Genomic DNA, 13869 nt, shown 5'->3' on the forward strand with positions numbered 1-13869 from the left:
GAATTTGTCTTATTCTTTTTTTCATGATTTTTATCTCTCGGCTTCACTAGTTCTTTAACTTTGTTTCTCGCCTTTATTTTCCATTTTTTGTGGGCAACTTTACGTTTTTATTTTAAATCATTTTTGTTTTTTTACATTAACGCTTTTCAACTCTTGAAAGTGGGTGGTTATTTTTGAAGCTCTTGACACATGTCCACTGTTTTCTTCATATTTGTATATTTTGAAGCGAATAAAGTTTTCAGTTTTGTAATACTCTTATTATTTGCTATAATTCTTTATTTTATTTATTTCTAATAAATTTATATTATAATAAGTTTGTAACAGTATTTCTGCCGCCCCATGTCTATTGGTATGCATCGTGTGTGTTATTAGTATGATTTTGCTATGGATTTTATTATTTTAATTAAAAAGGTATCTTAATTCATGTTAAAGGGTTACGCTAATATAAGTTATTTATAAGAGTTCTAGTAGAGATATTTTTTTATCCTTTTGAAATGTTTTCATTCAAGTACTGGTATTTATTTTCATAGTTTTATTCATTAAATTTTCTTTGAAAAAACATATCATAATATATTAAATATTATTAATATCTAAACAATATACATTGGGTTAAAAATGATAAAACATTTTCTTAACGTGAAGCTAAATCTAGATCAAAGCTATTTTTTCTAGTAAAACATAGTAAGAATTAAGGAATATTTTTTTGGCGAAAGTGAGTCATTGCTCTCTAAAGCAAACGTCACTCCTATCAAAAAATATGGTCTTACGATGAATATTTTATCGTTGGAGCCAAAATATATAGAAATATATATTATGTTTTAATAATACATAAATGATACGTATTTTGCTAAAAATGGAATAAAATTTTTATAACTTGAAGCTAAATTTAGATCAAAGTTATTTATTTTAGTAAAATATAACAAGAATTGAAGAATATTTTCTGCCAAAAGTCAGTCTTTGCTCTCTAAAGCAAACGTCACTCCTTTACAAAAAGATGGTCTTTCGTTGAGCATTTTATCGTTGGAACCGAAATATACTATTCCGAACTCTGAGTCTATCTGCTAAATCCATTGTTCATGTAAACTGATTTTAGAAACACAGAAAATGCAAACAGAGACTTTTCCTCCGGAAGTCTCTGGAATTGAATGTGTTTGCAAGGTTCCTTCTTATCGTCTGCAATTTTTGTGTTTTTAATAAGTCGAAATCAGTTCCTATTCTGATAAAATATGGTTTCTTATATAGAATAAAGTGTTGGAAATGCAAAAAATATAGGTTTGAAATAAGTTTATTTTTACCTCGACTTTGAGTTCATGCGAAGAATAGAAATATATATTTTTTCAAAGGAATAGTAAACAAAATGATATACTCATTCAAGAATTTATAAGAAAAGGGTTACAATCGTTGAATAATTTAAAACACTCTTTAACTTTTAACATTATTATAGACTTTTGAAACTGACAATCGTTTATCAATTTGTTAAAAAAAGATTTTATTTATCTGTTTCAATTATTATTTATTAGGAAAATGATAAAAATTAAGTCACTGATATTAATTTTGGAAGCTTTTTGAAAACAAATAAACATGAAATATAAAAATACTTTGAAACAAAAGTTTAATTATCGTTTATTTATGATTCACATTTCCCACTGTGGAAACTAGTTTTCAAAGGACAATTTTAAACCTCCAAAAAATTTTAAATAATTTAAGGCACTCAAAATTGCTACTAGAGTACTATTTGAGAAATATAACTGTTGGAAAAATAAAACTTTGTAGGGTGTGTCCTCCTAAAATAAAGACACTTTGATTTTTTGGTGATTTTGGACACAAAACGAAAAATAATGACATGCGAAACATATATAATAAGGCAGTCTATGAACAGTCTATGACAGTCTATAAAATGAACTTTATTATCGAATAAACATCCTAAATCAGATTTTGAATACAGTCATTGTCTAGCTGTAAAATCCATCTTGAGGTGCAATTTATCTATATATAAGTCGGCTTCTAGAATTTTTTAGTAATCGGTTTATTTGTCCTGGGGAAAAAGCTAAGTTATGTTTCTGATATCAGTCAATGCCTTCCCACACTAATTATGAGCTCCCATCGTTCGTCTTAATAAAGAAATATTCCTCTTATTTCTTAATGATATATAAATAGAATGCAAAGTTGTCTGGACATTCCAAATACTTTCTACTTTATTTTATTGTATTTTCTTTCATTGAATTCACTGATAAAATTGAAAAATTAATTATTAAACTTGAGGAAACTTTATTACTAACTGGCATCAATAATAATTAAGTAATACTGATGAATTAGTTAATAGTGAAAGTGAAACATTTTGTGAAAAATAATAATGATTCAAAAAGAGATTCTTCTGAAATAAATTTTGAAGTTACATTAGATTTCAGGAAAAAACAAATATTGCATTCGAGTTCAAAAATATTACTTGTGTAAAAGATAGACAAAACAAATTACTAAATGATGGTAATTGACTGACTAATATAGTAATGTCAGAAATTATGTTTCTATATTGTAATGTAACTGCGTAGTAGGGAACAATCTATGAAACGAAATACACTGACTATTTTATGAATTGGATACGTGTAGACTTCCAGTTCTTAAAAGTGAATTATTAACTCGAATTGCTTAATTAACTATAAAGCAATATTAAGCTTAAATTACCGTGTAAAGTATGTCGTCTTATACTGTACAAAATCACGGAAAAAATTACCTTCACTTAGGGTGCCACTACTTTTTACCGTAAAATTTTACAGTACAAAAAAAAAGATTCCTGTGCCGTAATATTTACTGTAAAATCACTGAATCACTGTAAATAAACAAGTTTTACTGAGAAACAGAATGGTATAAAATATTGCTGTAAAAGGAATTATGCAGATGCGGCACTCAAGTGCCAGTGTTTTTTACCGTAATTTGATCCGGAAATTTTAACAGTGTGGTTTTTAATGCCGTCGGTATTTGCTGTTTTTTTCAACTCCCTTATAAAGACGTGAAAAATAATTCTCAACTGGCAAGGCTGAAAATAATTCCCAACTATCTACCATGTTCAAAAACAAATGATAAACATTTAAACTTTCTTAAATAATGTAGCGTTTTTTTTTTTTTTTTTTTTTTTTAAATCCAATTTTTTTACTTGGAAAACTATTGAGTAAGAAACGTTCATTATATAAAAAAAATATAAGTTTGTTTCTATAAACTGAATATTTATTTCGATTTTCAAAATATTCCATTATTTTTCAAATGAAGCTCACATTTTATACAGCAGGACACTTTTTTTCTTTTTTCCAACATAAAAAAATAAGTATAAAAAACTGTCCCTTTGAAATTCAAAAATAACTGACAGACAGTCAATCTCAGTCTTTTATCTTCCGACTCCATGGTTGTCTCTTAAACTGACAGTCTACACATTGGACAACACGATATACATTAGATAAAATTGATCTTTTTTGTCAACTTTATACACATGTTCTTGACAGAAGTCTGAAAGATATAAATAAAATCTCTAGGTTAGGTCTTTAAAACTTATTTTTAATTAAAATTTTATTTTTCAAATCACAATTGCCGTGTTCATTTCTTTTTCAATTTTCAGACGCGTTAAATGCATTAAAATTTTTTCTTACTACAATTTTTAAAATTATTTTCATTATTGTATTAGGTTAAAAAGGCACATTTTGAATCTTTCTTAAGTAGTTTACATCACAATAGTAATTGTTGGCTAATTTAAAAAATTTTGAAAATCAGTGTGTGAGATATATTTGAAATGCGCGAAACAACTTTAAGCGAAGAAAAAAAAAGAAACTAAATTTTGCATTCGAAACAAGCTACACAGAATTTTTTGGAGATTTATCAACCTACTTAGATGCTATGACGAGTAGTAATCAAATGCATTGAAGTGTGAAAATTATCGTAATATGTAATTAGTTAATTTTGTTCTTAGCTTTCAATTTAGTTTAAGAAATCGATGCGATCAAAATTTGAATTCCGATATGTATTCCAAAATTATTAATATATTCTGGAGTTGCAAATTTGTAGTCTTCTTTTTACTAGATAAATGCTTAAAATAAAGAGATTGTCTTATAACTTATGATGCATATTGTGATAGAAATGTATGTAATATATGTTGTGAATAAAAAAAAACGTAAAAAAATAAAAACCATTTAAATTTATTATAGATTATCATTACTACACAGGGAAAAACTTCCATCAAAATTGCAATACTTGTATTATAAAGATATTTATTGCAGGAGAAGAAAAAAAAAAAAACGTTGATCCTATTTGTTGAACCAAAAAGTTACAGTTTTTTAACCATTCTTTGAAAATATTTCTTTCGCTATAGTAACAATTGACCAGAAATTTTGGTTTCAGAATTTATAGTTCCTATTATCCGATATTTATTAAAAATACAAACCCAAAAATAAATGTAACCAAATAAATGGTATTTGTACCATCTTCTAAAATATCATCATAAAATTTATGAAATGTTCTTTTGAACTCTTTTTTTTTACTATTTATATATTAATTTCAGCCTTTTGATGAACACTTGCTATGGATATCTTTTACCAAATAGACTAGTAACAATTTATTTACATTTCTATGGCTTATTTAAAATGGTAGCTTATTTAATTGAATGATATTGCACGACAATTGATTATGTCTTTTTCTAATATATTTCTCAATTATATCAAGAGGAAACGAAGATAATAATAAGGACTCCAGATGATTCAGTGTTTTAAGGATGCTAAATCCTGATATATAATGTTTGTCTCATCCATCTTTTATGGAGTAGTGGGACTGCTTTATTTATTCACCAACATATATATATATATATATATATATATATATATATATATATATATATATATATATATATATATATATATATATATATATATATATATATATATATATATATATATATATATATATATATATATATATATATATATATATATAGGTGTTTTTTTAAATAAAAGAAAAACTACAAAACTAAATTCAATTTGACAAACAGATATCACAAGTTTGAGAGAGACCGCAAGATTATACATCGTGTTACAGCGGAATTTGGCCCCACTACATCCGTGCTTCAGAGCTGTTATCCAAACAGATATACCACACATCTAACAAAGAATTCATTTCAAGTAAAAAAAAAAGCATACACTTTTAGGATCCCTTTTGTCGAGGGCGTACATCCGCAATGTTCTCTGAAACGAAGAGGTAGCGGGTTCAATATCTTTCTGCTGTCTGCATTTTTGTGCCAACTGCTCTTCATTTTGACGAGTATTGAATCATTCATTGCATTAATCACATGAGCCTGTATATTTATCTAAAGCAAGTTTATGTAGTTAATGTTACACCTCCACCGTCATGATTTGATTCGAAACCCTGTTACATACCCCGTTACTTCCATTTTAAAAAGCATTTGATAAGACTTCTTGTCCATGGAGGTCCTTGTGAAGGCAGGTTTGTGAGTTGCTGCAATGTGCAATTTATTATAAATCTTTTTCAAGCTAAAGAACAGATGGCACAAGTTAGATAAGAATATATTCATCTGTTATACGCGGAGGTTGCTTGTTCGAATCCATCCATTTCCTTTATATATATGTCTGTGATGCCCTGCTGTGTCTTGTGCTATCTATACTTCGACTTAGAAAGGGCTTATAAGTCGAACTTTGTAAGGATCACACTATCCTTAAAGACGTATATGTAATAAATAAATGAATGCATATAATAAAATTGATACATCCGGGGTTGTAGTGGATTCGAATCTGCTACCTCCAAGAATTCATTTAGGAATGTTTGGACAGCTTGATGCGTTACATAAAGTTTGGCTTTGTCCAGGTATTTGTATATTTACAAATAAGCATTTTTTACAGTTTTAGAAGTTGTTTGATATTAGGTTATAGCTTACTTAGAAATGAAAACAGCTAAAAAAGTCAAAGTTACTTTGACTAAGTAAAATGAAGATTATCAAACATATCATTGTTCGTTATCTTAAATTATATAAGTACTCATAAAATTACCAACTCTTTTGGTAAAATTACAACATTTTCCTCTTTCACTATCAAACAGCATGATAATAAAACTATATCTTATAGTTAATTTTTACAATAGTCATTACCCAAGTGCTCGGAGTATTTTTTGGTGTTCCCATGGGACCAGAAAAATCTGTAAATTTTACCATATTCTAGTCATTTTGATTAGATTTTTTCTCAGTGTATATTTCTCTCTAATCGAAAACTAAGAGCCTTTTCATCAACGATAGTTATTACTTCAAAATTTATATTCCTAAGAGAGTTTTGATCTCAAACAACCGTGAACTCAAGCCGTTATTCTTAAGATTTATATATATATTTTTTTAAAAATATTTTTAAAACGGATACACCAGAGAAGTTATTTTTTTATGCCGTAGGAAGCAAAAGCCGAAAAATTTAGCTATAAATATGAAATTGCTACATAAATCTTTAAAAGAACTCATTGCTATTAATTCATTTATTGCTTAAAACTACGCAAGTTGCTTTAATTGCCATCTAAGTAAAATAATAATAAATTTTTTACTTCAATCATAAAGATGGGTATTGCCACAAATAGGTGAAAGAAATGCCGATATTAAATAAGAAGAATTTTAACTTGGCGATTACTTATTTTTTGAATCACACCTGAGAATTTTTGTCAGTCACCCCACATTCCGACTTTGCAGATATTTATTAAAGCATTTTTGGCATCGCTAGCTTCTAAAAATAAATGACAAGTGCATAATTTGAAAATCAACATGCGTGTATATCAAGTTGTCATCTCTAATTAATCCTCCACAGTTTGTCACTTTAATTACCCTTTTGCATTACGATACTGAAGCTTAAATTGTTAGCTTTAAAAGCCTTTAATGCTTAACAACAGCTTTGGGCAACAGATTATCTTTATCTAATTTTATCTCAATATTTAATCAGCAACATTTTAAAGCAAAAGTGTAAAACATACTACAAAATTGTCAGCAAATCGATACAATGAACCAGAAATTTAATACAGGAAACTGCTCAAACGACGATACATACGCGAGTAGATTAACTTTATGTACCAGTTTTGAGAAGGAAATAGCCCGATTTTCTTAATCTTACTACATAATACTCGAGAAAAGGTAATAAAATTCAAAATCTCAATAAAGACTAAATATGTGTCATATTTGTACCCATATGACGCTCAAATCGCCTATATTTGACACAAATAAGTAAGGTGTTGTGCACTTTTTTTTATCTTATTGATAATTTATTTTCTTCTAAATTTATTTGATGGTTAAGCACGTCTGATTTTGAAGGATGAGCTGAGGTGGTATTAAACATTTAAAAAAAAATCCAAAATGCCTAGGATATTTATAAAATATATTTAGAAAAGTATCTATAAACAGTACGTTCTTATTTTTCTAAACATATATTTTAAAAATTAAAGGGATAAAACTTATTTATTTCACTAATATATTTTGAACTAATGTAGATCAAAATTTTACAATAGGGATATAAGGAATTAGATACGTAGCTAGACATTTTCGAACAATAAACAAATTAGAATAGCAAAATTAAAAAATCGAATTTCAGAGATTAAAAACATTCGGTGGAGACATGGAAGCTTAATGTCCAAAAGGAGAAAATCTATTTAATTAGAAAAATACAAGCAAATTTAAACAACTGAAGTTTAAACTGATAAATTATTTATAAATCGAAACAGTGAGTAGAATTAATGAAATTGAGTCTACTGACTGTACATAAATAACGAGGAAACAGGAAAGTATAAAGTTTTTTTTTTCTAAAACATATGAATAGTATAACAAGTTTATTTTGATTTATTTGATAAATTTAAAAGGAATAATTGTAAATTCAGCCTAACAAAATATTTGCCACATCTAATTCCATTCAAAAAATTTATGATCTTACAAATAGCAACAATATTGTAATAATTTATTGTTATGCATAATACTCTAATGTTATGACTTCGCACTGCGAAAAAAAGTATGGTCGATTCTACCAGATTATGGTAAAATTTACCATACTTCTGTCTCTTTGGGAACACCTAATAACTCGGTAATTTTTAACGAAGCACTTTGATAATGACTTTGGAAATAAATTACAGTAAAATATAATTTTGCAATATGCGATAAAATTTGGTAAGTTTTATAAAATTTGTTAATTTTACTATGGTAACTCAGAGCATAACATAAAAACAATTTATTCAATTAAATTTAAATTTAAATTTATTATTTTATTTACTATTTTTTTACTAAATGTATAATAATAAGAACTATAGTTTTGAAAACCAGAATTTCTGGTAAATCATTACCATATGCGCTGAAAAGAACCCAAATGAATGGTTTAAATACCGCATATTTTGGTTGTAATAACCGGAATTAGGGTACTTTTTAGCAGAAATATCATAACCAAGCAGTACGTTAATTTTACCAGAATTTTTTTCTCCTCATGTGAGCTCACGACTGCTGCCTGCTTATGAATACTTATTATCATTATGTACTTTTATGTAAGTAATTAACATTCTATTAACTTATGTAAATCCAAATAACATTTTAAAACCTTACTATTTTCTACGTTAGTCATAATAATAGAGACAAATATGTAAATATCATTATTATTTAGATCTTATTCTCAATGGTATGAAGCGAAATACTTGGTCAATAATAATGCTTTTGAAATAGGTATTTAAATGCTTCTGTGCAGTTCAATATGATAAAATAGCCTCTAGATGCAAAATACTTTTGTCGATGTTCGTATATTTGTGTACTTTAAAGTGTAGCTTTTTTTAAAGTAATCACTCTTAAAAATGAGTGGGTCTAAATTAGCTTTTAAATGTATTAAAAGATCAATCTACCCACCTAAATGCTGAAAGCGATAATTCATGACTATAAACGTTTTTAATAAGAGAAATATGCTACTTTTATTAAAAGATTAAGAGGAGCTGTTAGTTTCAGTCCATAAGCTTCGCAAAATTTATATTTCTCTTGTGTAATGCATCTATTTATTTTAAATAAACGTACTTAACGTACTTAATAACTTTGATGATAAATGTTTATTTTCAAGCTTTTTTAATACTTTAATACGTTTAATAAGTAATTTATATTAATTTATGCTTGAACGAATTCTTACTTTTGAGCTAACTAAATTATAAATACAAGTTGAGAAAACCAAAGTTGGAATATCTAATGTAACTTAAATGTTTAAATTTAAACAATGCTTTATTTGAATTTTCTACAATGAACAAAAATTATCAGTAGCTTTACCAAAATTATAATTATGCCTTTTAGTTTAAAAAAAAATCATGTAATATAATTAATTTATATAATACGTAGTGTAACAACTGAAAAATAGTTTAGACTAATATTCTTCTCAGTTATTTTAAATTAAAAAAAGAAAACCAACAATGATTATATCAATAAGGTTTCAACTTGCCTCAACAACAGTTTAATTTTTTTAATAGAACTTTTAAGTATTTCATTAAAAAGTATATATACTTATTGATTACTTCAGTGCCTTATAATATTCTGTGGCCCAACTACAGTCGAAACCAGTTAGAAATGAAGAACTTAGCCATTTTTGTAATGGCATTTTATTACAATTATACTTTTTCTTTCATTTCATTAGAGCCACTTTTTTCCAATGATGTTATGCTGAAATACTCTTGTATTGGGGGATTGATTTATAAAAAGAAATTCATTTAGCGTATTACTTAAAATTAATTTCATTCTCAAAACAACTTTTTCGTGGAAAAATTTATGGATTTTAAACATTTTACCCATCGAAAAGAATTGGCCATAAACATAAACTTATAAATAATGACTAATAATAACAATGCTTGTCAATGAAAGAATTTATAAATTTTGTGTCCATAACTAGGTGATATTAAAATTGGAGTGAGCTGATTTTAAAGTTAATAAGATTTGGTTATCTACATTGATTCTTCTATATGCCTTACACATGTTTTTATTATCAGCATCGGCAATGAATTAACATTTAGACCTCTGCGGATCTTAAACTGAAACATAGATAATCAGGTAACAAACCGGATAATTTTATATCATGGAGCATTTTTAGTACCAAAATTTTAATTAAAAACAATAATTCAAAATAGAAAAGCTCTAAAAAGCAACTAAAAACGAAATTGTCTTAATTAAACAATCTGAATAAAAATGCTAGAATTTAAATAAAAGCATAATGGAATCTAAAAATACTCATGTTAGCAAAAACAGCACTTCATCAAGGGACACACCTCTCTGACAATTTGCTGGAGCCTTTCTGCGGTCGGTAGTAAAACCAAAACCCGACAGTGCCCGAGGCACCATAATGGAAAATAGAATAAGACAATAATGCAATACCTTAAAAATTCAAAGATTGACTTTAAATCATTCAAAAATCTTTGAATTTTTTTAGGTATTGCATTATTGTCTTATTTTATTTTCCATTATAGGACCTCAGGCTCTGTCGGGTTTTGGTTTTAACTACACACCTAACCATATACCTAACTACATATGAACTTTATGAGAAATGAGAGAGTTCTTCTGTGTTGGCCTCTCTTCTTGACCCCATGCAAGCCTTTACTGTTCCCTACATTTATAAAAACAAATATTTCTTTTTTAAAATTTCCAATGGTAAGGCATATTACCTTTATAAAAACAAGCCAATGCGAAACTATGAGCAAGTAATTACAAATATTGACCGAAGTCACTGAAGCCCCAGGCGTTCTCTAGCTCTCCAATACAAGGCGGTCTCGGAGTCAGCAGAGCCACGAAGTGTCCCGCATCGATGTAGATAAGCTCTATTCAGAGGTTCTCCCAGATCGCATAAGGAACAAAGAGGGGAGTCGAAAACACCAATTGCATGGAGATTTAACTCCGGCAATCTTGTGCCGTAACCCGCCGGAACAATGCCACTGCCTCACGTCTTGGGCAATCGGGAATATCAGCAAGATCTTCACTACTCCAGGTCTTGAATTTAATCCTATCTTGTATTTGTGTTTTGAATTTCGACTTCAAAGCTTGTTTCCAGAAGAGCTTTTTCGAGTGAAAAGACAACCCAGAGTCATTTGTTTGCTGTAGAAGTGCGAGAAGATCTTTTCGTGCGAGAAGATCTGCTTGATCGTTCCCATGAATGACGCATTGTCCAGGGATCCATTGTAATGAAAACAAAGATCTTCATATGTATTTTTTTCTTTTTTTTCTGTAGTTATTTGAAATGACCACTCTAATCATATGTGAGAAAATAGTTCCCCATTGACATAAAACAATTAATGTAGCTAAATAATGTAATATAGCTGAATAATGTAATGTAATGTAGCTAATGCAGCTCTAAAAATAATGTTAAAAATTAATAAAACTGGTTGGAAGTATGCATCCAATGGTCTCATAGACGGTTAGTATGCATCATTTTCGATTAGCTACTCTATATAACTTAGAAAAATTTTAACTTTTTTTCACACTATTTCATGTATTAGGTTGTTTTATGTTTTCATTGATACGTCATAAGCATTTTACTGCCATACATACATAATTGTCTTCATTAGTAAAAATCTTCTGGAGAACTCACCATAATGCTTATCAATACAATTATATTTTAAAAACACTGTTGATTGCCAGGCTAATTGGACTAGCCATTTTGCATTTTAGGCTCAGCTTAATAATCAGGAAAAATACTTAATTGTCAATATTCAGTTTTAAACCTCTTTGTCATGTGTAAATGGGTTAAAATGAATAAATAAATAATTTTATGAAATATTTATATTTCGTAAATTGTACAGTTTTTAAAATTTAGCAGTATTGACTGTAGTTTGAATTTTGGGAAGTTTGCTAATGTATATTTTGATACATATCTTTTTTTCATCAAATACATATTTTTAGAGCCAAAATAAAAATAACTATTTTTACGGGGTTATCTTATACTGATATGATGTTTAAAATATCATTTTTTAGTCTATAAATCTACTTAAGGGATGAAATATTTTTCATTTACTATATCATCTCTTAAAGCCCCCTTTCATCATTGCTTATCTCTTGATATTTTTTAATATAATGCTTCGAAATAAGTCAACATCTTAAAAATATTAAATATATATTATGATAGCTTGTATTATTATTGATGTATACATAATATTATTAAAGTTGTATAACTTTAATATGAATAATAATATAAATAATTTATTCTGAATGGAATATATGTACCGTTTAAGTTTCCAATGTTAGTGTTCTACTCAATCAAGAATAAAGCACATCTCATTTATTTAACGTACTTTTTAAACATTTTAAACTTGTACGCCTTATTTAAACATTTTAAAAGTTTTTTTTTTTTAAGTAAAAAAAAACTGCTTGCTAATAACAGGTTCTTAGACCATGTATAACTTCAACCTAAATTTCCAGTATGCTTTAATTTTTGTAAAGTTTAGGCTTTAGATTTGAAATTTTAATTTTCTTCATTCGTCTGTGCCTATGTAGCTTATAGTATGCTAGTTCTCTTAATCTATTTTATAAGAGCTGTAATCATGAATTTGATTTTTAAGTAAGTATTAATTCTGATGAATACACGCAATTCCTAAGATTGTAAGAAATGTGGTTAAAAATTACTTGTAATGAATCAAAAGCAAATAAAAATGTATCTTAATTTTTTATTAGGTGGAATGACATTATTTAAAATGACTTTAATGAATATTTTCTCATTTTTTTCTATCATTCCAAAGAATAAAACTCACATTGTTTAACTGTGAAAGCATTGAAAAGTTTTACCCAAACAAAAGATTTTTGCAACACCAAACTTTGGACAATATTCTTTTTCGTCATATCACTTCATTTTTCCCTCCTTAAACCAATTTCGAATGACATTTATGAAATAATTTAGACAATGAATTTTAACATCTAGTGCTGTTGGAAACATTTGTAATCTCACTTGAGATTTACCTACTACGATATAAGAACTAACTATGGAAGTAAAGTTTCAAGATTAGATAGAAGTAAAGATTCAAAATTCACGTATTTTAAATATGGGACAGTGAAATACACTGGGATAGAATTCATATCAACTTGAGTCACAACATTTTTTTTCTTTTCCCTAAACATTAAAGCTCCAATTACTATTCAATTCCATTGTAGTGGTCATTCAAAAATGCAGTTTCCCGTAAAGCTTGTTGGAAGTAGTACTGAATCGACAATGCGATCCACGGATGCTTCAGCTACTTTGGAACTAAGTAGAAACATTAGCACTGTATTAGAACTCCTTTTGCAAAATTATGATAATCGCCAAAGACCTGATCATGGAGGTGAGTGCATAAGTTTATTTTTATAAAATATAATGCAGCACTTGAGTATTTTTTTTCTGTATCATTGTAGCATTATTATTGAAAGTAGTATTCTTTAATCAAATGCTAGCTTTTCTGCCATGAGCTGTTTGTTCTCTAGTACATTTCTAGAAGATGATTAGAATTAGATAATGTGAATCATTCGTCAATGTAAAAATCAATCATATCCGTTGCTGTTGCTTATCTTCTTAATCTGACACACGTCAGAAAAGCTCCAGACGTTTGCTGACCTCAAGAAAATCCAAAACAAAAAGGGAATTTGAGGTAAGATTCACCTTAGGAAGTCCAAGGTAAACCAGAATAAATTCCGGCAAAGCTGGTAGAACACAGCATTTATTGCAAGTAGGAAAGATTTTTCTGCCTCCCTCGAAAGTAAGGCAAGTGCCTTACTTTTACCGTAAGATACAGTAATAGGGCCACATTGATTTGATATTTTAAGATGTCCGCTTACAAATATAAATAAAGCTGTCTGGGTTCTCCCTCATTTAATGTCCAGAAGGGTACGAGGGGATGTCC

At 28.0% G+C, this 13869-nt stretch overlaps 1 protein-coding gene across 2 annotated transcripts in view; it reads left to right on the top strand.

The window, feature by feature from the left end:
- Nucleotides 1–13869, top strand: part of LOC107453210 (gamma-aminobutyric acid receptor subunit alpha-6) — an 81861-nt gene that overhangs the window by 44041 nt on the left and 23951 nt on the right. For both annotated transcript variants that reach the window (XM_071187547.2, XM_016069937.4), the window contains exon 2: nucleotides 13148–13314. In XM_071187547.2, coding sequence (XP_071043648.1) covers nucleotides 13161–13314 — 154 coding nt within the window. In that variant the 5' untranslated portion in view covers nucleotides 13148–13160. The remainder of the gene's footprint in view (nucleotides 1–13147; nucleotides 13315–13869) is intronic.

The sequence above is a fragment of the Parasteatoda tepidariorum genome, chromosome 11, assembly GCF_982258835.1.
Source record: "Parasteatoda tepidariorum strain Cologne lab strain chromosome 11, Ptep-v5.0, whole genome shotgun sequence".
NCBI classification, from domain to species: Eukaryota; Metazoa; Arthropoda; class Arachnida; order Araneae; family Theridiidae; genus Parasteatoda; species Parasteatoda tepidariorum.